Raw genomic sequence first — 26,062 nt, 5'->3', positions numbered from 1 at the left:
TTCCATTACCATTAAAGAAAATGGAGCGAAAGTCGACGAACCTTTTCGAGGGCGGACTTGAGAAATGAACTACCGTTATTGAGAAATTACAAGACCGACAAGTAAGGCTTTCTCTAGTCAAGTAAATTGTCGAATTACCTGTACCTGTAATTGAATTGGGCCACTCATTAATACTTACACAGAGGACCAATTCTCAAGTGGTTGTGCTTTCCGAGTTTTAAGTGAGCACAACATTTGATCTTGATATTAAATATTTTCTAAGTCAATATAGAAGCAATTAACTTTCCCTCTTAAATATTTCTTAGGGTCAATTTAACATCACTGAGTTACCTGTGATAATTACGGTTCACCTGGCGAGAGAAGGATCTTGTTAGCTGCCATATTAAGACCCAGCTTCCCGTCACTACCATACCTCTAGTTAATGTCTCTCTTTATCTTTGGTCAGTCAGGTAACCCTCAACAATGCCATATGTAACTTTATCCCATCTGTTTAGTGTATATTATTATTATTATTATTGTTATTATTATTATTATTATTATTATTTGTTATTATTATTATTTATTATTATTATTATTATTATTATTATTATTATTATTATTATATTTATGGAACACACACACACACACACACACAAGTTCTATAGGTGTTAATTAAGTTGCACCTGTAAAATGATTCTAACACCATCCACCTCCTCCCCCTCCCCCCTCCTCCCTCCACCCCCACACACAGCCTGACTCACTCCAACCTGGCTGGATCTAAACAAATCAATTACGCTCATTAACTTAACATTATTCACTTTGCATAATAATGAATACGTTTTTTGTGTGTGTTCTTATGAAAGCCTCCAGGAGAGATGACACGTTCATTACTTACACATACTGACATACAACCACAGAAATACATTGTACTCATAGACATACGTACACAAACACATACATACATACAACTAATAATAATATAAACTGTCTAAAATTACACACCAAAGTAATATTTAGGTGTTAAAGAGCCTCCATTACTCACTATCACTCAAGTGTTTATAAAATGCAAATTAATCTCTCTCTCTCTTTTCTATTTTCGTTTTATCAATTATTTTTCATACATTTATTTAACGTATGTCTTTCTATTCTCGGTTTTTTCAATGAATTTTAAGCTTAGTTTAATTTACTTTTGAAAAAATATAATTAATATTTTCTTTCTTCAAGCTTATCTGATAGTTTTTATAAGCTTATATAAGGTGGCTTTTCCTTAAGCTTTTGTATGGTGATTTTTATAAGCTTATGTGTGGTAGTTTTTATAAACTCGTATGGTAGTTTTCCCTAAGCTTACGTATGGTGGTTTTTCCCTAAGCTTATCTGGTGGTGGTTTTTCCCGAAGCTTACGTGTGGTGGTTGAAGTACTAGCTAAGGTACTAGGCGTTATCTGGGGTTGTTTACGAGGACTAGTTATTTTCTACAGCCGCTACCATATCACTTCTTCCCCCCGCCGCCCGCCCGCCCGCCCACCCACCACCCACCTATTTTAGATGTATTTTTTGAGTGGGTTTCATATTTGGGTGGGTGGTTTGTTATGTTTGGTGGTGGGAGTGTGGCGGTGGGTGACTGGGTGGTGGTGGGTGACTGGGTGGTGGAGTGACTGGGTGGTGGTGATGGTGGTGGGTGGTGGGTGACTGGGCAGTGGGGTGACTGGGTGGTGGGTGGTGGAGTGACTGGGTGGTGAAGTGACTGGGTGGTGGGTGACTGGGTGGTGGGTGACTGGGTGGTTGACTGGGTGGTTGGTGACTGGGTGGTGGGTGTGGGTGGTGGGCAGCGTAATAAATCATATCTACCAAGTCTTTATCATTTTTGTAATCAAGAGTGAGGTAGGCAGGTCAGGTCACCTCCCTGTAGCCCTGAGAGGTAATGTACTAGCTCTCTCTCTCTGGCAACTTAAGAACTCTGATATACGGGCACAGTGGCGGAGTGGTCAAGGTACTAGAGAGTCAGCCAAGTGATCCCTGGTTCAAATCTTCCACCGAGTAGAAACCTTTCCACTCATTACCTGACTTACTGAGCCTCCTTCAACGATCTGACCTCTTCAACTGACTTCTTTACCTGACTCCTGCCCCCCCTCCTCTCGCTTCGGTCATCAGGGAATGCGGAGGACAACGACGACCCCCTCGAAGGCCACAACGCACAGCTCCTGTACTCGCTGGAGAAGAACGCCATCGATGAGTCAACAGGCAGCCCCATCTTCGCCGTGGACAGTCAGCGAGGCGTTATTACCACTGCCGTCTGCTGCCTCGATCGTGAGAAGACCCAACATTACGCCATCCAGGTGGTAGCTACTGACGGAGGTGGTCTTAAAGGTGAGGGGTACTGCAGGGTCTTGTTTTGGGTCATTGTGAGTTTGGTATTTTTGTTTAGGTTGTTTATTGAAAACGTCACAGGGATGGGATGTTGTTTTGTAATGGTCAGTGGTTTAACTCTGGAGTACCTTAGGCAGTATTTTGGGTCCTAATCTGTTTAGTATTTCTTATAAGTATGAAATTGTTTTGATACCGAAGATATCAGTCCCATTAACCCCCATTCACCCCCTTACTACCCCGTCCCATTCACTCGCCCTTTATTACCCCGCCCCATTCACTTCCTCACTACCCCATCCCCAGGTACAGGCACGATACTGGTTGACGTGGCTGATGTAAACGACGTGGCGCCTAGATTTACACGACCAGAGTGGGTACTGGATGTGTCGGAGAGCCTCGCCCCTGACCACGTCCTGGCCACCCTCACCGTCATCGACCCCGACGTGGATAATCTTCACCTTCAGGGGTAAGTCGCGGAAACCCCCCCACCCCGGAGTCTTAGAGGTTTATTGATATTTTTCCTTCCTAAAGATATTTACAAGGACGATTTCCCGGTTCGGTTAGTAACTTGAGTAGGAGAGTAAAGAGTCGTATGCAAGGTGTTCAGACGTTGTACTCAAGGTGTTTGAATGCTCCAGGTGTTTAGACGTTGTACTCAAGGTGTTCGGACGTCGTACTCAAGGTGTTCAGACATCGTACTCAAGATATTAAACCATTATGGACAGGTGACAGGACCTACCCCATGTACTTCAATTGACAGGACCTATCCCTTACGTCCCTAGGTGGTGCCGGGCAGTGGACGGGGATGGGAGAGGTTTCAGCTAGAGGGACGGCAAGAGGGGGGCGGCCCTGGGGGTGACCTGAGAGCCCTGACTGCCCTAGACTATGAAAACCCTGAACATAGACGAGGGTTTTCCTTCAGAGTCCAAGTATCCGATGTGGTAAGTCATTTTCTTTCTCTAAACAGGTGATTAATTATCTTCCTTCAGACAGGTAGATAGGTGTGGTTTCTTTGTGTGTTGTGGGTAATAATAATAATAACAACAACAATTAAAATAAAAAAAAAAAAAATAACAAAAACCAAAATAACAAAAAAATAACAATAACAAAATAACAACAACGACAAAAACAATAACAACAACAACAATAACAACAACAACAACAATAATCTCCAGACAGGTAACAGTTGGCAGGATAGGCACCATGTGGACAGTGCCTGGGTGAACCTTACCTTAGTGGATGCCAACGATAATCCGCCCACCCTCGCCGCCCACCACGTCTATCGTACCCTCCCTGAAGACACGCCCACGGGTACACGCTTAGCAACCTTCACCGCCTACGATCTTGATGGGGTGAGTATTGGTATTGGTGAAGGTAGTGGTAGTGGTGTTGACAGTGATAATGATGATAATAATAATATATGATAATAAAAATAATAATAAAACAACAACAACAATAGCAGATACAACACCACCACCACCACCACCAACAATAACAACAACAACAATAACATCATCTCCTCATCCCCCCTCCCCAGGCAGGTGAGACCAATATGACCTACCTGGTGTCAGCAGCGAGTGACCCGGGTGGAAAGTTCAGGGTGGACGAGACGGGGACGGTGTGGCTCGTGGGCGGCCTGGACCGAGAGACTAATGCCGCCCATACTGTCCTCATGTGGGCGGTGGACGATGGAGTGCCGCCCAGGACAGCTACAGCTACCCTTAGTGTGAGTAACGGAGTGTTTGAGTAACGGAGCTCTGAGTGTCGTAACAAGTGGTCAGAGAAGGGAAAGTTAACGTGTAATGGGGAGAACATTTTTTATGTAACTTTCTAATATTGTAGGAAAGAAAGGGAGAGGAAATTAGACCGAGAGATAAAGAAGAACCAGATGTGAGGGAGAATAGAAAGTTTAATGAAATGGAAAGTATTTATGGATGTCTGATTTTTTATTATTGTGGAATAGAAAGTTTAGAGTTTGGTGAAATAGAAAGTGTTGATGGTTGTTTTCTGGCTTTCTTTAATTAACGAAGAGAAAGAAAGTTTGATGGTTGATGAAAAAGAAAGTAAATATGGTTGTGTTTCCCATAATGAAAGAGAAAGTTATCAAAAATAACACGAAGAGAGTTTGGCCAAGGTGCGTGCAGACTTTCTAATGATGAGAAGAAAGTAAAAGAAAATTAGTGGAAAAAAATAAAGGAGGAAAGTTTACTCCACTGTGTAACTTTGTTTATATTACTGCTTTTCACCTCATTACACACACACACACACACACACACACACACATACACACACACATCCTTGACCACCGAAGGGTCAAGACGTACCTGGCGCTCCTCTCCAGAGCAGCCAGGTCAACTGTTAAGTTGGCCCATACCAACCCCCTCCCTGAACCCTCCTCCCCACCGGAATATCAACAGGTGAACAGTGGTGAACAGTGCTTAAGTCAGTGAGAACAACTCAACAGTAACAGTCACCCCAAGTTAACCTTCACACAGTGAGGTTCCAGGTACCCAGTGATAACGGCCCCACGGCCAACAACAACCACCGATGTGTTAATCCGTCTACGATAGGAAGGCCTGGGACTAAACCTCACTCATATAACACCATCTGTGAGGATTACTACACCACATGTCCCTCATAACACCATATGTGAGAATTACTACACTACGTCAAGTCCCTCATCACACCATCTGTGAGGAATTACTACACCACGTGAGGTCCTCATAACACCATCTGTGAGAATTACTACACCGTCAGGCCCCTCATAACACCATCTGTGGGGAATTACTACTCCACGTGATGCCCCTCATAACACCATCTGTGAGGTTACTGCACCACGTGAGGCCCCCTCATAACACCATCTGTGAGGTAATTACTACACGTGAGGTCCCTCATAACACCATCTGTGAGGTAATTACTACACCACGTGAGGTCCCTCATAACACCATCAGTGAGAATTACTACACCCGTGAGGCCCTCATAACACCATCAGCGAGAATTGCTACACCACGCCAGGTCCCTCATAACATCATCTGGGGAACTACTACACCACGTGAGTTCCTCCTAACACCATCTGGGAGGAGTTACTACACCACGAGTTTGCTGTTCAACACCTGCATTAATCTGTTCACTGTATGTTCCTTTACCTTTCTCTAATGAAGGCTTTTGTTAAACCACCATTGTATGTAATAAGTCATTTATGTCCAATGTATATTTTCAGCCTTCGGGCTGCAGAATTTTTTCAATAAACCGTTAATTAGTATTATTATTATTATTACACACTACTACCCTCCCCTCCCACACACAGGTAAACAATAATCTAAATCTACCTTAATCACTTACGTTCACTTTCTCTCCCCCCCCTCCACAGGTAAAGGTAACAGACGTGGTAACCCCCGTTCTTGGCCGAGCCTCGAAGGGTAGAGAGGAGAACACTGGCCCGAGGGTGGTGGCCAAGGTCAAGTTAGGTGACCCCGATGACTGGAAGAGTGGCCATGGTCCGCCCTTCACCATAATGACCCTCGAGCACCACCTCACATCACTGCAGCTGTCACCCTCAGCTACGACCATAGTGAGTGGTATGGGAAGGAGAGAAGAGAAGAGAGAGAGAGAGAGTAGAGAGGTAGAGTGCGGGGAAAGGAGGGACTGTATGAAGAGAGAGAGAGAGAGAGGTAAATAGGAGAAAAAAGAGGACGGAAAAGAAAAAAGATAAATGGGGGAAAGAAAAGGAAATAGAGATAACGAGAGAACGAGGGGAGAGAGATAATGAAGAGGGAGTGAGATGAATAGAAACTGTTGAAAGTAAAGAAAGCGTGAGAGAGAATTTGCATATTAACTTAATATCACTGTCAAACTAACTCACCCAAAGTCTATAACCCCTCCTGTGACCTCTGACCTGTAACCTCTGACCTCTCATATACTATCAACACCTATCATATATTATACCAATCTAGTGATATATTAGAGATATTTTACACACACACACACACACACACACACACACACACACACACACACACACATCCCTCGACCCACGTTAAGACAGACAACTAGTAATTAAGAGAGAGAGAGAGAGAACTGGTCTTGTTAGGTGATTATTTACTGAAAATAATATATATATGTTGGGGTCTTTCAGTAGTCTTAGTTGTGTCAAAAGTCTTGAGTTGCTGGGGGGTAGTGAGTGTGGTGGTAAGTAGTGTGTAGTTGAGACGGGGCAGTAGTTTACCAGTTAACATTGAGTCTTACAAGTGGGAGATAGTTAAGAGATAGTTCCCTAATACACGATATCTCTCATTTTACCGCAGGAGGAGACGATGGGCGTGGCGTGGGCGTAGTGAGGACGCGGGCGGCACTGAACAGGAAGGAACGTCGCGCCCTTCTCGTTCCCCTGGTGGTGAGTGACGCTGGGGCACTGTCCGCCTCCCTGACACTTACCCTCCACGTGGCTGACCTCAACGATAACCCCATGACCTCAGGAGCCAAGACTGTCACTGTCCGGCACCTTCAGGTAAGTCCCAAGGTCACTGTCACCGGGAAATAGCCTCCCACTCTCACTCCTCTTCCTCACACCGACAGGATTCATCTCTCACTCCTCCTACAGCCACAGGATTCATCTCTCCCTCCTCCTACAGCCACGTTCATCTCTCCCTCCTCCTACAGCCACAGGCTTCATCTCTCCTCCTCCTACAGCCACAGATTCATCTCTCCCTCCTCCTACAGCCACAGGCTTCATCTCTCCCCCCCTCCCCAGTTATCTCTCTCTCCCAGCCACAGATTCATCTCTCCCTCCTCCACAGCCACAGGTTCATCTCTCCCTCCTCCCTACAGCCAGGCTTCATCTCTCCCTCCTCCCTACAGCCACAGGTTCATCTCACTCCTCCTACAGCCACAGGCCTCATCTCTCCCTCCTCCCTACAGCCACAGGCTTCATCTCTCCCCTCCTACAGCCACAGGATTCATCTCACTCCTCCTACAGCCGATTCATCTCTCCCTCCTCCTACAGCCACAGGCTTCATCTCTCCCCTCCTCCTACAGCCACAGGATTCATCTCTCCTCCTCCTACAGCACAGGATTCATCTCTCCCTCCTCCTACAGCCCAGCTTTCTCCCCCCTCCTCAAGCACAGTTCATCTCTCCTCCTCCCTACAGCACAAGTTCATCTCTCCTCCTCCTCGCCACAGGATTCATCTCTCCTCCTCCTACAGCCACAGGTTCATCTCTCCCTCCTCCTGCAGCCACGGATTCATCTCTCATCCTCCTACAGCCACAGGCTTCATCTCTCCCTCTCCTACAGCCACAGGCTCTCTCCCTCCTCCACAGCCACAGGCTTCATCTCTCACTCCTCCTACAGCCACAGGATTCATCTCTCCTCCTCCTACAGCCACAGGATTCATCTCTCCTCCTACAGCCACAGGCTTCATCTCCCCTCCTACAGCCACAGGATTCATCTCTCCCCCTCCTACAGCCACAGGATTCATCTCTCACTCCTCCTACAGCCACAGGATTCATCTCCTCCTCCTCCTACAGCCACAGGTTCATCTCTCCTCCTCCCTACAGCCAAGTTCATCTCTCCTCCTCCCTACAGCCACAGGCTTCATCTCCCCCCTCCTACAGCCACAGGCTTCATCTCTCCTCCTCCTACAGCCACAGTTCATCTCCTCCTCCTACAGCCACAGGTTCATCTCTCCCTCCTCACAGCCACAGGATTCATCTCTCACTCCTCCCTACAGCCACAGGATTCATCTCTCACTCCTCCTACAGCCACAGGCTTCTCTCCCCTCCTCCTACAGCCACAATTCATCTCACTCCTCCTACAGCCACAGGATTCATCTCTCCCTCCCCCACAGCCACAAGTTCATCTCTCCTCCTCCTACAGCCACAGACTTCATCTCTTCCCTCCTACAGCCACAGGATTCATCTCTCACTCCTCCTACAGCCACAGGCTTCATCTCTCCTCCTCCTACAGCCACAGGCTTCATCTCTCCTCCTCCCCTCAACCCGTTTCTCTCCTCCTCCTACAGGATTCATCTCTCACTCCTCCTACAGCCACAGGCTTCATCTCTCCCCCCTCCTACAGCCACAGGATTCATCTTTCCTCCTCCTACAGCCACAGATTCATCTCTCCTCCTCCTACAGCCACAGGATTCATCTCTCCTCCTCCTACAGCCACAGGCTTCATCTGTCCCCCTCCTACAGCCACAGGTTCATCTCTCCTCCTCCTACAGCCACAGGATTCATCTCTCCCTCCTCCTACAGCCACAGGATTCATCTCTCCACTCCTCCTACATACAGGCTTCTGTCTCTCTCCTACACACAGGTTCATCTCACTCGTCCTACAGCCACAGGATTCATCTCCCTCCTCCTACAGCCACAGGATTCATCTCTCACTCCTCCTGCAGCCACAGGCTTCATCTCTCCTCCTCCTACAGCCAGGCTTCATCTCTCCTCCTCCTACAGCCACAGGATTCATCTCTCCTCCTCCTACAGCCACAGGATTCATCTCTCCTCCTCCTACAGCCACAGGCTTCATCTCTCCCTCCTCCTACAGCCACAGGCTTCATCTCTCCCTCCTCCTACAGCCACAGGATTCATCTCTCCTCCTCCTACAGCCACAGGATTCATCTCTCCCTCCTCCTACAGCCACAGATTCATCTCTCCTCCTCCCTACAGCCACAGGATTCATCTCTCCTCCTCCTACAGCCACAGTTCATCTCTCCCTCCTCCCTACAGCCACAGGCTTCATCTCTCACTCTCCTACACCACAGGATTCATCTCTCACTCCTCCTACAGCCACAGGATTCTCTCTCCTCCTCCTACAGCCACAGGCTTCATCTCTCCCTCCTCCTACAGCCACAAGTTCATCTCTCACTCCTCCTACAGCCACAAGTTCATCTCTCACTCCTCCTACAGCCACAGGATTCATCTCTCCTCCTCCTACAGCCACAGGCTTCATCTCTCCCTCCTCCTACAGCCACAGGATTCATCTCTCCCTCCTCCTACAGCCACAAGTTCATCTCTCCCTCCTCCCTACAGCCACAGGCTTCATCTCTCCCTCCTCCCCCTACAGCCACAGTTCATCTCTCCTCCTCCTACAGCCACAGATTCATCTCTCCTCCTCCCTACAGCCACAGGATTCACTCTCTCCCTCCTCCCTACAGCCACAGGATTCATCTCCCTCCTCCTACAGCAGGCTTCATCTCCCTCCCCTACCACAGGCTTCATCTCTCCTCCTCCTACAGCCACAGGATTCATCTCTCCCTCCCTACAGCCACAGGCTTCATCTCTCCCTCCTCCTACAGCCACAGGCTTCATCTCTCTCCCCTCCTCCCTACAGCCACAGGCTTCATCTCTCCCTCCTCCCTACAGCCACAGGCTCATCTCTCCCTCCTCCTACAGCCACGGTTCATCTCTCCTCCTCCTACAGCCACAGGATTCATCTCCCCTTCCCCCTCCAGCCACGCTCCCCCTCCTACAGCCACAGGATTCATCTCTCCCTCCTCCTACACAGGTTCATCTCTCCTCCTCCTACAGCCACGATTCATCTCTCCTCCTCCTACAGCCCAGGATTCATCTCTCCTCCTCTACAACATTCATCTCTCCCTCCTCCTACACCACAAGTTCATCTCTCCCCCTCCTACAGCCACAGGATTCATCTCCTCCTCCTACAGCCACAGGATTCATCTCTCACTCCTCCTACAGCCACAGGATTCATCTCTCCCACTCCTCCCTACAGCCACAGGTTCATCCCTCTCCTCCTTCCTATTCATCTCCCTCCTCCTACAGCCACAGGATTCATCTCTCCCCCTCCTACAGCCACAGGATTCATCTCCTCACTCCTACAGCCACAGGTTCATCTCTCCTCCTCCTACAGCCACAGGACGCTGCAGTGCCGCAGGAGAGTCTATGTGAAAACCCTGACGTGGACGCCGAAGGAAGACTTACACCTGAGAATCTTCCACCCTCATTCCTCCCTCATGCCTCCACAGGACACCTCACTATGAGCCTCACACACCTGACGGCAGGTAGGTGGAGGCAGGTGGGGATGGAGAGGTTTGGAGGTGATATAGGAGTGGAGAGGTGATATAGAGGATGGTAGAGAGGAGGAACAACCCACAATCAGCTCTCTCTGCCCCCCCCCCTCTATCTCTCTCCCCCTCTTATCTCCCACCTCTCTCTCTCTGTCTCCCCTCCCCACCTCTCTCTCTCTTTCTCCTCCACCCTCTCTCTCTCCCCCTCCCCACCTCTCTCCTCTCTCTCTCTCTTCTCCCTCCCACCTCTCCCTCTCCTCTCTCCTCCCATCTCTCTCTCTATCTCCCTCCCACCTCTCTCTCTCTTTCTCCCTCCCACCCCTCTCTCTCTCCCCCTCACCTCTCTCCTCTCTCTCTCTATCTCCCTCCCCTCTCCTCTCTATCTCCCCTCCCACCTCTCCTCTCTATCTCCCTCCCACCTCTCTCTCTTTCTCCCTCCCACCCCTCTCTCTCCCCTCCCACCTCTCTCCCTCTCTCTCTCTCCCCCTCTCCCCTCCCCACCCCTCTCTCTCTCTCTCCCTCCCACCTCTCCCTCTCTATCCTCCCTCCCCACCTCTCTCTCTCTTTCTCCCTCCCCACCCCTCTCTCTCCCCCTCCCACCCCTCTCTCCTCTCTCTCTCTCCCTCCCCACCTCTCTCTCTCTATCTCCCTCCCACCCCTCTCTCCTCTCCTCTCTCCCTCCCCTCTCCCTCTCTTTCTCCTCCTCCCCCCTCTCTCTCTCCCCCTCCCCTCTCTCTCTCTCTCTCTTCTCCCTCCCCTCTCTCTCTCTCATCTCTCCCACCTCTCCCTCTCTCTCCTCCCACCTCTCCCCCCTCTCTATCTCCCTCCCCACCCCTCTCTCTCCCCCCTCCCACCTCTCTCCTCTCTCTCTCTCTTCTCCTCCCACCTCTCTCTCTATCTCCCTCCCCTCTCTCTCTCTCTATCTCCCCTCCCACCTCTCCCTCTCTATCCTCCCTCCCACCCCTCTCTCTCTCCCCCTCCCTCTCTCCTCTCTCCCTCTCTTCTCCCTCCCCACCTCTCCCTCTCTTCTCCCTCCACCTCTCCCTCTCTCTCTTTCCTCCCCACCTCTCCCTCTCTATCTCCTCCCACCCTCCCTCCCCTCTCTCTCCCCTCCCACCCCTCTCTCTCCCCCCTCCCCACCTCTCTCCTCTCTCTCTCTCTCTCTCCCTCCCACCTCTCTCTCTCTTCCTCCCCCTCTCCCCTCTTCTCCCCTCCCACCTCTCTCTCCTATCTCCCTCCCACCCTCTCCCTCTCTTCTCCCTCACCTCTCTCTCTCTTTCTCCTCCACCCCTCTCTCTCCCCTCCCACCTCTCTCCTCTCTCTCTCTATCTCCTCCCACCTCTCCCTCTCTATTCTCCCCTCCCACCCTCTCTCTCTCCCTCCCCTCTCTCTCTCTCTCTTCCCCTCCCACCTCTCCTCTCTCTCCCTCCCTCTCCCTCTCTATCTCCCCTCCCACCCCTCTCTCCTCCCCTCCCACCTCTCTCCCTCTCCTCTCTCCTATCTCCCTCCCCACCTCTCCCTCTCTCTCTCCCTCCCCACCTCTCCCTCTCTCCTCTCCCTCCCACCCCTCTCTCTCCCCCTCCCCACCTCTCCTCTCTCTCTCTCTATCTCCCTCCCACCTCTCTCTCTCTATCTCCCTCCCCTCTCCCTCTCTCTCTCTCCCCTCTCTCTCTCTCTTTCTCCCCACCTCTCTCTCTCTCCATCCCACCCCCTCTCTCTCTCCTTCCCACCTCTCTCTCTCTCCCTCCCACCCCTCTCTCTCTCTCTCCCTCCCCACCTCTCCCTCTCTCCCACCTCTCTCTCTCTCTCCTCCCACCTCTCCCTCTCTCCCTCCCACCACCTCTCCCCTCTCTCTCCCTCCCACCACCCCTCTCTCCCTCTCTCTCCCTCCCCACCTCTCTCTCTCTCTCCCCTCCCACCCTCTCTCTCCTCTCTCTCCCTCCCCTCCTCTCCCCCTCCCCTCTCTCTCTCTCTCCCCTCCCACCTCTCTCTCTCTCTCCCTCCCCACCTCTCTCTCTCTCCCCCCTCCCACCTCTCTCTCTCTCCCTCCCACCTCTCTCCCCCTCCACCTCTCTCTCTCTCTCTCTCCCCTTTCACCTCTCTCTCTCTCCCCTCCACCTCTCCCTCTCTCTCCCCTCCCCCACCACCTCTCCCTCTCTCTCCCTCACCACCTCTCCTCTCTCTCCCCTCCCCACCTCTCTCTCTCCCCCTCCCTCTCTCTCTCCCTCTCTCTCTCTCCTCCCCCTCCCTCTCCCCCTCCCACCTCTCCCTCTCTCTCCCTCCCCACCTCCTCTCTCTCTCCCCCCTCCCACCTCTCTCTCTCTCTCTCTCTCTCCCTCCCACCTCCCCTCTCTCCCCCCTCCCCACCTCTCTCTCTCTCTCCCCTCCCCACCTCTCTCTCTCTCCCCCCTCCCCTCTCTCTCTCTCCCCTCCCCACCTCTCTCTCTCTCCCCTCCCACCTCTTCCTCTCTCTCTCCCCTCCCCCCTCTCCCCTCTCTCTCCCTCCCACCTCCCTCTCTCCCCTCCCACCTCTCTCTCTCTCCCACCCACCTCTCTCTCTCTCTCTCTCTCTCTCTCTCTCTCTCTCTCTCTCTCTCTCTCCCCTCCCTCCTCTCTCTCTCTCCTTCCCCACCTCTCTCTCTCTCTCTCTCTCCTCCCACCTCTCCCCTCTCTCTCCCTCACCCTCTCCCCTCTCTCTCCCTCCCCACCTCTCTCTCTCCCCTCCCACCTCTCTCTCTCTCTCTCTCCTCCCAACCCCTCTCTCCTCCCTCTCTCCCCTCCCCACCTCTCTCTCCTCCCCTCTCCCACCTCTCTCTCTCTCTCCCCCACCCCCCCTCTCTCCCCCCTCCCACCTCTCTCTCTTCTCCCCTCCCACCCCCTCTCTCCCCTCCCATCTCTCTCTCTCTCTCTCTCCTCCCACCTCCTCTCTCTCCCCTCCCACCTCTCTCTCTCCCTCTCACCTCTCTCTCTCCCCTCCCCACCTCTCCCTCTCTCTCCCCTCCCCTCCCCTCTCTCCCCCTCCCCACCTCTCTCTCTCTCCCTCCCCACCTCTCTCTCTCTCTCTCTCTCTCTCTCTCTCTCTCTCTCTCTCTCTCTCTCTCTCTCTCTCTCCCCTCCCTCCTCTCTCTCTCTCCCCTTCCCACCTCTCTCTCTCTCTCTCTCCCTCCCCACCTCTCCCTCTCTCTCCCCTCACCACCTCTCCTCTCTCTCCCTCCCACCTCTCTCTCTCCCCCTCCCACCTCTCTCTCTCTCTCCTCCTCTCCCTCCCAACCCCTCTCCCCTCCCACCTCCTCTCTCTCTCCCTCCCACCTCTCTCTCCCGCTCCCTCCCCTCTCTCTCTCTCTCCCCACCCCCCCTCTCTCTCCCCTCCACCTCTCTCTCTATCTCCCTCCCACCTCTCTCCCCCCTCCCATCTCTCTCTCTCTCTCTCTCTCCCTCCCACCTCCCCTCTCTCCCTCCCACCTCTCTCTCTCTCCCCTCTCACCTCTCTCTCTCTCCCCTCCCCACCTCTCTCTCTATTCCCTCCCCCCCTCTCTCCCCCCTCCCCACCTCTCTCTCTCTCCCTCCCACCCCTCTCTCCCCCTCCCACCTCTCCCCTCTCTTTCTCTCCCCACCTCTCTCTCCTCTCTCCCTCCCCACCCCTCTCTCCCCCCTCCCACCTCTCCCCTCTCTCTCTCTCCCCCCTCCCCCTCTCTCTCTCCCTCCCACCTCTCTCTCTCCCCCCCACCTCTCTCTCTCCCCCCCCACCTCTCTCTCTCTCCCCCCACCTCTCTCTCTCCTACCCCTCCCCACCCCTCTCCCCCTCCCTCCCCCCTCTCTCCCCTCCCCTCTCTCTCTCTCCCTCCCCTCCCTCTCTCCCCCTCCCCACCTCTCTCTCTCTCCCCTCCCACCTCTCCCTCTCTCTCCCTCCCCACCTCTCTCCTCTCTCTCCTCCCCTCCCTCTCTCTCCCCCTCCCACCCTCTCTCTCTCTCTCCCCTCCCCTCCACCCCTCTCTCCCCCCTCCCACCTCTCTCTCTCTCTCCCCTCCCAACCCCCCTCTCCCTCCCACCTCTCTCTCTCTCTCCCTCCCCCACCTCTCTCTCCTCCTCCCACCTCTCTCTCTCTCTCTCTCCCTCCCACCTCTCTCTCCCTCCACCTCTCCCCTCTCTCTCCCCTCCCCACCTCTCCCTCGCTCTCCTCCCACCTCCCTCTCTCTCCCCTCCCACCTCTCTCTCTCTCTCCCCTCCCCTCCCACCCCTCTCCTCCTCCCCCACCTCTCCCTCTCTCCCTCCCACACCCCTCTCTCTCCCCACCTCTCTCTCTCCTTTCCCTCCCACCTCTCCCTCTCTCCCACCTCTCCTCTCCCTCTCTCTCCCCTCCCCTCTCCCCTCTCCTCTCTCTCCTCCCCTCTCTCTCTCTCCCCTCCACCTCTCCCTCTCTCTCCCTCCCACACCCCTCTCTCTCCCTCCCACACCTCTCTCTCTCCCTCACTGTTACAACACAACACAATCACCTCTTCCCGCCCTCACCCCAATTCCCCTCACTTGTTATTCTCCTCTCGGTCGCCCAGCTGAGTGTAATAGCAATCAGATGCCGTGTTCAGAGTTTGGGTCTGTTTTGTACAAACGCTTCAGGTCAGGGCGAGAGAGGCGACGCAAGCAAGGACGCAAGCAGGGGGAACAGGGGACGTGTATGACGCAAATAAGCAGGGGAGATAGCAAGCAAACAAGCAAGAATTAGGGGAAGGTTAATACATTATAGAAAAGCACAGACAAAGAAAAAATAATTCTCGTGTTTGTTTGGACTACGTAAATGGTGGTGGATTTTTCAATGTGTGTGTGTGTGTGTGTGTGTGTGTGTGTGTGTATAGCATTATCTGCACCCGTCATTATATGCAAATTATTACACATCTTCATACCTGAGGGTTGGCGACCACAGTCCTCCACTCATAAACTTTCTCGGGCTGTTTTTACCAATCCTCTTAAGTTCTTAATTTCATTCCTTCATCACAGTCTCTGCCTTCCCCTGGTCCTCCTATCCTCAACTTTTCTCATTAAATTTTCTGCTAGTATCCCTAATTATATGACCAGAGTTGTCTCATTTTCCTTATTCTATAAATTTTAGGTATTTCACTTTTTGCTAGCCTTTAGTATTTCTTTATTTGTTTTCCTTTCAGTGTGGCTTATTCTTATCATTAGCCTGTAACACCAACCCAACCCAACCCAACCCAACCCAGCACCCAACGCAACAGCCAACCAGCAAGCAACAACAGCAAACAACCCAGCCCAACCTAACCTAGCCACCCTAACTCCCGATCAGCAGCCCAACCCAGCCTAACCTTCTTTAACCCAACCTAACCTAACCCAACCTAACCTAACCTAACCAAACACCTGCTCTTAATGGCTTCAGGTACGAGTTGGGTTTTGAAGTAAGTGACGTCAGCCAGGGACAGACAGGTGTGACGGCCAATGTGACGGTACTGGTGACGTCACTCACTCCCCGTCACCTCGCCCACGTTACGCCCGTCACTCTCGCCGCCCACCCACACCAGGTCGTAACTCAGGATCAGGGAGCACAGGTATGATGGTAGATAAGTAGATTTACAGGTAGAAAAATAGATTAATAGGTAGAAAGGTAGATTGATAGGTAGAAAGGTAGATTGAAAGTTTGATGAATAGGTAGAATGTTAGAGAGAGAGAGAGAGAGAGAGAGAGAGAGAGACGGGAATAGTGATATAATAATAATAATAATAATAATCCATGCGTATCACATCCTTTCACTCATCAGGAAGGAGAGTCCTCTATCCTCAACCGACTAGTAGAGGCGGCTAGGAGGTGGATAGAAAAGGCTGGAGTGGATAGCGTAGATAAGGACAGCGTGGGCGTGGAGGTGGTGACCGTGGAGGAGTTTGGGAAGGACACGGACATGCCCATCACCCGTGTCTGGTTGACGTCCTTAGGAGCATCCAACCTGAATCATGTCCTGTTGTACCATAGGGAAGAGGTGGGTGCTGGTAGTTGTGGTAGTGGTGGTAGTAATGTTGGTAGTAGTGGTAGTGGTGATCAACATGTATCAGATCCTTCCTGTAAAATCACCCCCCCAAAAATAGTATCGGTACCCTTCTTTTCCTTAAACTGGGAGTGCCGGGGGGGGGATCGAACCACTGACCCCATGGAACAAGAGGCGAGTGCTGTCGCCAACTAACAGCCATACTCGTGGTGGTAGTAGTAGTAACACACACACACACACACACACACACACACACACACAATAATACGAATAAATCAAGAACCGAGAAGGAAATAGGATAATAAAAGTCCGGAATTATGAGACGTCCGGATACCAATTCCATCCAACTATGAACATTATCCGAACAGATAACGGCGCTAGTTAGATCAAAGTGGTCGAGTTGTGTCATGTAATAGAGGATTTTGTCCTTGTGTTTTATATCCGGGACAGAGTTATGGTGTGTGATGGTGGCCTGGGGGGTGAAGGAGATGGTGGCCTGGGGGTGAAGGAGGGTTGGGGCCTTGCCTGGGGGTGGAGGAGGGTGGTAGTGGCCTGGGGGGTGAAGTAGGGGTGATGGTGGCCTGGAGGATGAAGGAGGGTGATGGTGGCCTGGAGGGTGGCCTGGGGGTGAAGGAGGTGATGGTGTGAGGAGGGTGTTGGGGGCCTGGGGGTGAAGGAGGGGTGGTGGCATGGCCTGGGGTGAAGGGGTGGGGGTGGGGGGGTGGGGGTGAGGAGGGTGTTGGGGGCCTGGGGTGGGAGGGGTGATGGTGGCCTGGAGGGTGGAGAGGAGGGTGGGGGGGGTGGGGGTGAAGGAGGGTGATGGTGCCCTGGGGGTGAGGAGGGATGATGGTGGCCTGGGGGTGAAGGAGGGGGGTGTTGTTGGGGGCCTGGGGGGTGGAGGAGGTGGTGGTGTCCTGGGGGTGAAGTAGGGGTGATGGTGGCCTGGAGGGTGAAGGAGGGGTGATGGTGGCCTGGGGGTGAAGGAGGGGGGTGATGGGGGTCTGGGGGTGGGAGGGGGTGGTGGCCTGGGTGTGAAGAGGAGGTGATGGTGGCCTGGGGGTGAAGGAGGGGTGATGGTGCCCCTGGGGGAGGGGGGTGAAGGAGGGTGATGGTGGTGGCCGGGGGTGAAGGAGGGTGATGAGGCCTGGGGGGTGATGGGGTCTGGGGGGAAAGCAGAGCAAGAGTAGGGTCTGTTAAGGAGGGAGGACTGGTCGAAGGAGGGGGATGAGAGTCTGTTGGGGGAAGGGGGGTTGAAGGTTGGGGGTTGCATGAGGATTGTAGGGATTTTTGGAGGGGGACGGGGTGAGTGGTGTGGAGGGGATAGAGGTTAGAGTTTGAGTGGTGTGGAGAGGTGGAGGGAAGGGTTCGCTTTTGGGTGTTTCGGACCCCTGTTGTCATGAATACGGATATTGTTCTTCCTGTAAATGCGTCGGTCTGTAAACGATTCGAATCCTAAACGTTTCGAACTCTAAGCATTTCGGATTCAAGTGTTTCGTCTACATAGTATTTTGAAACACACACACACACACACACACACTCTCTCTCTCTCTCACTCTCTCTCTCTCTCTCTCTCTCTCTCTCTCTCTCTCTCTCTCTCTCTCTCTCTTCAAACGTTACAGTCCCAAAGGATTTAGAAACGTTCAAAGCTAAATCAGTCGGGTAGAAAATTCTCTTCACAGTTAAAACGTTTGGGATAGAAATTGTCAAAGCTATAATCACAACTATAACATTTTGGTTATAGACTTCTACCAATGTTGTAACGTTTGGTGAGGCCATAACAATCGTCACAGCTATGAATTAATAGTCACAGCTATGGACTAAGCGTCACAGCTATAGATTAATCGTCACATCTATGCATTAATCATCACAGCTACAGGTACAAGAGCCGTCACAACACCGCGTCACATACACACCTCCAACAGTGAACCTTTAAAACACATATTTGCATACATATTACTCCAGTTTGTTCGGGGTCTTTTTCCATCCAGATAAGTAAGTTACCCATTGACGCAAGCAATCGTTTTCTGTGGTGCGCTTGTTGCTACCTCAGTCCTTCGTATGTCTATTGTTTCATTGTATGTTGTCTATTGTTTTTCATTGTTGATATTTAATTTATTCTTATGTTTTTGTGTTTTTCCTGTGTTTTTCTTCTGATTGGTTAGTTAGGGTTGGTTAGGTTAGGTTAGAATTGCTTAAGTTAGGTTAGATTAGGGTCAATTGTTTCCATAGTGCTGCGTGTTATTTTTCTGAGAGTTTCCCCTACTTGTCTTTTGTTCCCGTTTTCTTCAGGGGGAGACTGAGTTATATTTGCTTTCATATTATATTCCTGTGGCTCAATAGTTCAAATATTCTTAGAAATTCCACATTCTTCATAAATATTCAACATGCCTATCGTTTTTCACAAGTCCCCTCCCCCCATCATCTGTTGTTTTGTTCCCTTTCTCTTTATGGATAACTATAGATATTTAATGTGTTATGTAGTTGGTTGAGTCCCCCCTTGTTCTATTCCAGTTTTCTTTTATAAGCTTAAATACTATATCATAATTGTCTATTGTTTTTGGACTACTGTATTATTAACCTCTTTACGTGCATATAAACCTTTGTTGTGTAAGCGCAGTAATAACATTTTAACAACAAGAAGGGAAGACTTAGGAAATTCAGTCACTTGATAGATACTAAATGTGTGTAGGATTTTATATGAGTACCCCCTAGTCCAACTTCCATTTTCTGATATAAGGGAAACTATCAGAATGGAAGAGGAGAGGAGGCAGAGAAGGATAACTGGTCAAAGGGGGCAATTGAGGACAGAGGAATTAGAAGAAAGTGGATAAACATGATGATAAACAACTGTGGATAGGACAATAAAGAATAAATAGAGATAAAGAATAGAAAAAGATAAGAATTTTAAGATTATCAGATTTGGTTACAGAGGTTTACCATTTTCTTTAGTCTGTCCTCTTTTCAAATCCATTTTCTTATTCCCGGGAGAAGATGGGAATATCGCCTCCTGCTCTCGTGATATTGTACTGCTGTTTGGAGGGAAGTTGTCCATTGAATCAGATAATCGGTTTCTGAATGTGAGGAGCGTGAGAGAGAACAGTGAGAGGTTGTGATTGAGGTTGAGAGAATGTGATGGGGTGGAAGATAGAGAGAGAGGGAGAGAGTGGATGAGATGGTGTGTGGATGTCTGAGGGTGTGTGAGGAAGAGAGCGGCGTCTGAAAGGGATGAAGAGGGAGAAGTGTGAGAGGGGTGAGAGAAAGTAGGAGAGAATGAGAGAGATATATGAGGGGAAATGAGAAGGAAGTGAGAGCGATGTTGAAAGGAGTATTCATATAACCTAGGATTTTTTTTTCTCCCACCTTCGTCAGGGTAACAGCACCACTACACGCAGATAGTTAGCGGACCAAATGCCCGTAGTGACACACACACACACACACTCTTTGTCTTTGGTCCCCCCAGGGTAAAAGATGTTCTCTGCGCTGCTGAAACGACTCCCAGGGCCTGTCACCCATCATCCCCCATCCCTCACCTCCTCCCCACCACCACGACTCATCAACACCTTTCCCTGACCAACAAAGATTGACGATCAAACCACAACTGATATATAAAAGTGATAATTTCAATTTAAATAGAATGAAAACAAGTGTTGGCCAGTCACAAGTCGGTGGGCGCTGTCCATGCAGACCTCAGACACCGGGGTACAAGCTCTATACTCTACACCAGGAGGAAATAAAGACTCCCAACTACACCAGGAGGGAAATGAGGACTTTTACCAACACACTGTGACCTCAGAGACCTACCATATGCTGGGTGTGGATAGTATGTACTAGTGACCAGCCACAGTGAACCCGGCTGCCCTGTGGATCACCAAGATTACTGCCCGATGTTTACTCTGTTGGTCAATCAAGTGACTCATTCCTCAGGTTCACCATATGTATCTTTTATCATTTGTGTTTAGTGTTTATTTTCAGGCTTTTGGGTTGCCATGTTCTTTCACTAAACCATTGATTATTATCATTAGCATCACACACACACACACACACACACACTCATCAACTAACACACTTTACTACGCATTTTCTCTGGGCAATACCGCAGCCTTGTTTACCTGTGTCACCTGTCTCATTAACCGCTGCAGCGTAATTACATCATCAAACACGGCAGGTAACCACTACACAGTACTACAGAATTCACAATAGTTCGTAAGATTAAAACAAAAAATCCCCCTGAAACACAAATATCTTAGTAAGGTAAATTTTCTCGTAACTGAAGACATAAACAAACTGGTTGACTTAAGATAATATACAAACAATACGTTAAAAAATCGTCTCAAGTTAGACTGAGACTTGACCTTAAATAATAGTAGTAGTAGTAGACATAGTAGTAGTAGTAGTAGTAGAAGTAGTAGTAGTAGTAGTAGTAGTAGTTACCTCAGTTGTTGTGAAAAAGTTGTAAGCAATAACACATGTTTCTGGTCTCCATAACAGCTGGGTCTCATGCTGGGCGTTACTGTGCAGGATGTGGGCGTCGGGACGTGTGCAGAGGCCGCCCACGACACCCACGAAGCCGCCCGCAACACCCATAGACCTGCTCACACCACTCAGAGGAACACCCACACCACCACCCACAAGACCACCCACACTACCCATCAGTCCGCCCACCAGAGCACGCGGTGTGTTGGTGGTTGTAGGGCATGGGCAGTACTGGGTGATGGGTTTAGTGTGGTAGATGCCAAAGCGTGGGCGGTAGTGGGTCCTAGGATGGGTGTGGAAACTAAGTGTGGGTGTGGGAACCTTCCGCCCCCCGCCTACGCCCACACCTGTACACCCCAAACCTGTCTTAATGGAGGCCGATGTCTGCCCACACCTACAGGCACCAGGTAAGACACACACACACACACACACCAGACACACACACACACACACACAGACACACACACACACACACACACACACACACACCAGACACACACAGTCCCAACCATTGTAAAAATTATCAATAACTTGTAATACATCAGTGTATTCACTCCCAGTAAACACTACTCCTTACACTGTCACTATGTTGAAATGAACTGTAGTTTGAGCTTTTCCCCATCTAGTTATTATATGTCTTATTTGTGTCACTTATGTTACTTGTATATTATTTGTAATTCGTAACCCATTCCCCAAATATGTAACTGTATATTTTCAGCCTTCTGGCTGCCAAGCTCTTTCAATAAACCGTTAATTATTATTATTATTATTATTATTATTATTATTATTATTACACACACACACACAATTATATCCTTGCATTTACTTGTTGTATAGTATCATGTGTACCATCATCCTGGGTGTGTGTACTTGTGTCCAGCATTATCCCAGCGCCAGGTAAGGCCAGGTGTGTCCTCCCCGACAGGTGTGTGTGTCCTCATGGCACCTGGGGGTTTCGCTGTAAGATCCTGATGCGACACTTCGAGGGATCCAGCGAGGTGGTGAAGGACTCTCGAGACGCCGCCGCCTCTAGCGTCCCTCGCGATCATGTAGTGGGCGGGGGTAATCCTGTGGGCGGGTGGGCGTGGGTGGCCTCAATCCCTGCCTGCCCTGAGGTCCACATTAGCTTGGAGATACTCACGACCTCTGAGAATGCTACTTTACTCTACTCTGGGCCTGATGATTTAGCCCCACCTCCAGGGACCTCCAGTGGTGAGGTAGTGGTGTTGGAGGTACGTGGAGGTCGACCATACCTCCTCCTCGACCTAGGTGGAGGTCCTGTCACCCTCGCCCTCACGGCCTCCTATTCACTCGCCGACTCAGCCTGGCACAGAATCGACCTCATATGGAAGGATGAGGTGAGTAACCAAATTCTACCTGTTATGAGTCATCCATCTTCATCCGTATTCATCCGTGTCATAATTCCCCGTACGATCAATTATCCTCGTAAAGAGAGACTTAACAGTATACCAACCTAATGAACTTAAGATAAAACACAAAAACATCTTAAAATTACCTCAAATTCACACCTGAGATTCTACCTTAATTAGACACACAAACTCATCAAAGTCTCGTATCTTTTAAGTAATATTTAAGTGATTTTCTTGTATTTTATCGTAAGTCAACTTGTAAGGCACATTAATACGTCTTTATTTACGAGGAAAATTAATCTTACGATGTTTTGTGACTTGGGGGCCTCGTCTGACCTGGTAAGAGGGACCAGTGGATGAAACCGTCTGTGGTTGGCGGAGATGGAACACCTCTAGCCAATTAGAGACCTGGATGTGAGGTATAACAGCCAATCAGAACCTCGCGTCCACCATCAAGTAACCAATCAAAATCCTCAGGCGGTTTATGTGTATGTGTTCCCTCCATGTATGTGTACCTTCCATGTACGTGTTCCCTCCATGTACGTGTTCCCTCCATGTATACCTGTCTGTTTAAATGCCTAATTACTCTCCCGTTTCACCTATAATAAATTAATATACCTGTTGTCATCAACTGTAATTAAGGTTATTTAATTATTGTGATTTTAAAATGGAAGAGAATTAGTTACTGATTGTTATTTAAAGGTAAAGAAAATAAATTAGGTGATTGATGATACATTGTGTGTTATTTAAAGGTAGTTAGTTGTTAATTAGTTGTTATTTTGATGGATAAAAACATAAGAATTAGTTGTGTTTGTTTTTGTAGTTCGTCAAAAATTTATTTATTTATTTATTTGTTGCGATATTTTGATCCTAAAGTAAATAGTTTAGTTTGCCTTTCAATGGTTAATATATACGTTTTCTTTCTCTATTTTCTCTCCTTCCTTTTCCTTCATCCCTTTCTCCTCTCCCTCCCTTATTCTCTGCTCTCTCTTGTTCTCTCTCCCCTTACATTCTTTTGATCTTTCCTCCCTCTCTCTCTCTCTCTCTTTCCCTTCTCCTTTTCTCCCTTCTTCCCTTCTCCCTCCTTTCTCTACCCCTTTCTTCCTCCCTCCCTTATTTTCTCCCCTATTCTTATTCCGTTCTTCTTTCTTTCTCCTCCTTCCTTCCACTTCCCTCCTCTCCTCACCCCCCCCACCCTAGCTGGTAGAGATGATCGTGGACTTGTGCTCGGGTGGCAGCATCGATGGCCCGCCCACACCACCCACCAGGCCCGCCCACAACCAGTCAGCCCCGCCTATACCACCCCCGCCCATCCCACCCGACGCCCATACGTGTAGAGGGGCGGCCAGATTACCCAGGGCCGCCCGCGTCCTCAACACGCCCCAGCCGCTACAGGTGGGCGGGCTGGCGCATCCTCCCCCCGCCCACACTGTGTACGGGTGGCCAGAACCGCCCACCGCCCGCCCACTACACGGCTGCGTCAGGAACCTACGAGTGAACGGAGAGGTGAGTGACGATGCTTGGTTAGGTTAGGTTACGTTTATACGTTAGGTTAGGTTAGGTTACGTTAGGTTAGGTTAGGTTACGTTAGGTTAGGTTAGGTTCCGTTAGGTTAGGTTAGGTTCCGTTAGGTTAGGTTACGTTAGGTTAGGTTAGGTTAGGTTAGGTTAGGTTAGGTTCCGTACATAACCAACACACTTAACTAACCTCGTAAGTCCCTCAAGATTAACTCATCTTCCCTACAATACCCTCAACACCCAGACACTTCCTCACACTACCATCCCAAATCACCATTCACTTAAGTCTAATGGCCTATTAAACCCTAATTAAAAACTAATAAAACTCCTTAACGCAATATTTATGACCTATAGTAATTTTAAGGTATTATTTTAATGGTTCATTTAGGCACAAAGATTCTCTAAAACTCGTAAGTCATTTTATTCACTTAAGAGATTATGAGAACGTATCTGATTTTCACTTAAGTTACGACAAATTCTCAAAGGGAAATCAGAGAGTGGAGGACTGTGGTCACCAACCCTCAGAATGAATGATTGCCTTAACGGTGTACACGTTAATAGAGGCACTGTACTGTACATGGAGATAACAGGAACCAGACGCGTTATTACTAATATTGCAGACCATTTCGCAATCTCTTCCCTGACAGAAAGACAAAGAGAGGGATACATCGCCTACCATCTCTCTCTCTCTCTCTACAACTCGGTCCTCTGATGTCCAGCCTAACCTAACCTAACCTAACCTAACCTAACCTAACCTAACCTAACCTAACCTAACCTAACCTAACCTAACCTAGATCCATTCACTCTTCACTTACGAAGAAATATTAAATCGTGCGAACTTTTGTGAATCCCAACTCCCTTCTCTCACACAATATAACCACACTCACTCACACACTCACTCACACACTCACTCACACACTGGCTCACACACTCACTCACACACTCTCACACACTCACTCACACACACTCACTCATTTACATGTTGGTGTCTGTGTTTGTTTTGATCAGCCGTGTGTATAGACGAGAGCCGCTGCCAGTGTGGAAAGATATTGTGTTTCGTCTGATTTCTTTTAATTTCGTGTTTGTATTTGTTATTTGTGTTTACTTGTTTTGTGTGTGTTTGTGTGTTGAGAGTTATTGTTTGTCGTGTTTTTGTTGTGTTTGTTGTTTGTCAATATTGATGTATTTCATTTATTCTTTCATATTTATTTATTTATTATATTTATATTATTGTGTTTAGTTATGGTTAGGTTAGGTTAGGTTATGGTGAGGTTAGGTTAGGTTATGGTTAGGTTAGGTTAGGTTATGGTTAGGTTAGGTTAGGTTAGGTTAGGTTAGGTTAGGTTATGGTTAGGTTAGGTTAGGTTAGGTTATGGTGAGGTTATGGTTAGGTTAGGTTAGGTTATGGTTAGGTTAGGTTATGGTTAGGTTAGGTTAGGTTATGGTTAGGTTAGGTTATGGTTAGGTTAGGTTAGGTTAGATTATGTTAGGTTACATCAGTTTCGTGTGTGTTTTTCACCCACAATTTCCCACTACTTCAAAACCCTGACTACTTTGCGCAACCAATATTGCTTTTGTTTTTCTGTGTGTGTTGGGGGTGGGGGGCGGGGGGGGGGTCATATCTCCATAACTACCAATTTAAGGTCATCAAATTCACATGAAACACGATGAAATAATAAAAAAAAAAACTTATTTCCCGTAGTCATTACCGTGGTTGGCAGGTACTAAATATTTACCGTCATCGTCATATACGAATCATTAAATAATTCACGAGTTTCCCCAAGTCAACAAAGCCAAGCTGTATATTACTCTATAGCTTCACAAACACTAGCATCATTTACCTACCCTAACCTACCCTAACCTACCCTATGTATCGCTATATATCACTGTATGTATCACCATGTATCACTGTATGTATCACCATGTATCACTGTATGTATCACCATGTATCACTGTATGTATCTCCATGTATCACTGTATGTATCACCATGTATCACTGTATGTATCACCATGTATCACTGTATGTATCACCATGTATCACTGTATGTATCACCATGTATCACTGTATGTATCTCCACACAGTTAATGGACCTAGGTGATGGCCTCCTCAGTAAGAACAGTTCACCAGGCTCAGCTGTTGATGTTGACTGTACCTCCACCGGCCTCCACTGTGGCCTCCACGCTAGGTGAGTGGGTGTTTCTCTATGTCTGTCTATAGGTTTGTCTTCCTATCTGTCTGTATCTATGTCTGTCTGAGTGTCTCTTTGTTTGTGTCTGTTTATGTTTGTATGTGCGAGTGGGTGTGTGTGTTTGTCCGTCTCTTTGTCTGTATATATGTCTGTGTC

The 26,062-nt window shown here is 49.3% G+C and overlaps 2 protein-coding genes across 2 annotated transcripts; both read left to right on the top strand.

Annotated features, from left to right (window-relative positions):
- Positions 1-2,971: 2,971 nt before the first annotated feature.
- Positions 2,972-4,625, top strand: LOC121878612 (putative neural-cadherin 2). The gene is made up of 4 exons (XM_042384945.1): positions 2,972-2,980; positions 3,125-3,283; positions 3,518-3,694; positions 3,880-4,625. Exons 1-4 carry the CDS (start codon positions 2,972-2,974, stop codon positions 4,090-4,092), a joined length of 558 nt encoding a protein of 185 aa, XP_042240879.1. The 3' UTR covers positions 4,093-4,625.
- A 5,683-nt stretch (positions 4,626-10,308) lies between these two features.
- LOC121878610 (putative neural-cadherin 2) lies at positions 10,309-25,907 on the top strand. The gene is made up of 7 exons (XM_042384944.1): positions 10,309-10,362; positions 15,758-15,926; positions 16,136-16,351; positions 20,846-21,237; positions 21,756-22,188; positions 23,401-23,706; positions 25,800-25,907. Exons 3-7 carry the CDS (start codon positions 16,274-16,276, stop codon positions 25,905-25,907), a joined length of 1,317 nt encoding a protein of 438 aa, XP_042240878.1. The 5' UTR covers positions 10,309-10,362; positions 15,758-15,926; positions 16,136-16,273.
- Positions 25,908-26,062: the final 155 nt, after the last annotated feature.

This window comes from Homarus americanus, unplaced genomic scaffold, assembly GCF_018991925.1.
Source record: "Homarus americanus isolate GMGI-L3 unplaced genomic scaffold, GMGI_Hamer_2.0 scaffold59446, whole genome shotgun sequence".
NCBI lineage: Eukaryota > Metazoa > Arthropoda > Malacostraca > Decapoda > Nephropidae > Homarus > Homarus americanus.
The sequence above is the reverse complement of the archived record's forward strand: the minus strand, read 5'-3'. Positions and strand labels throughout refer to the sequence as shown.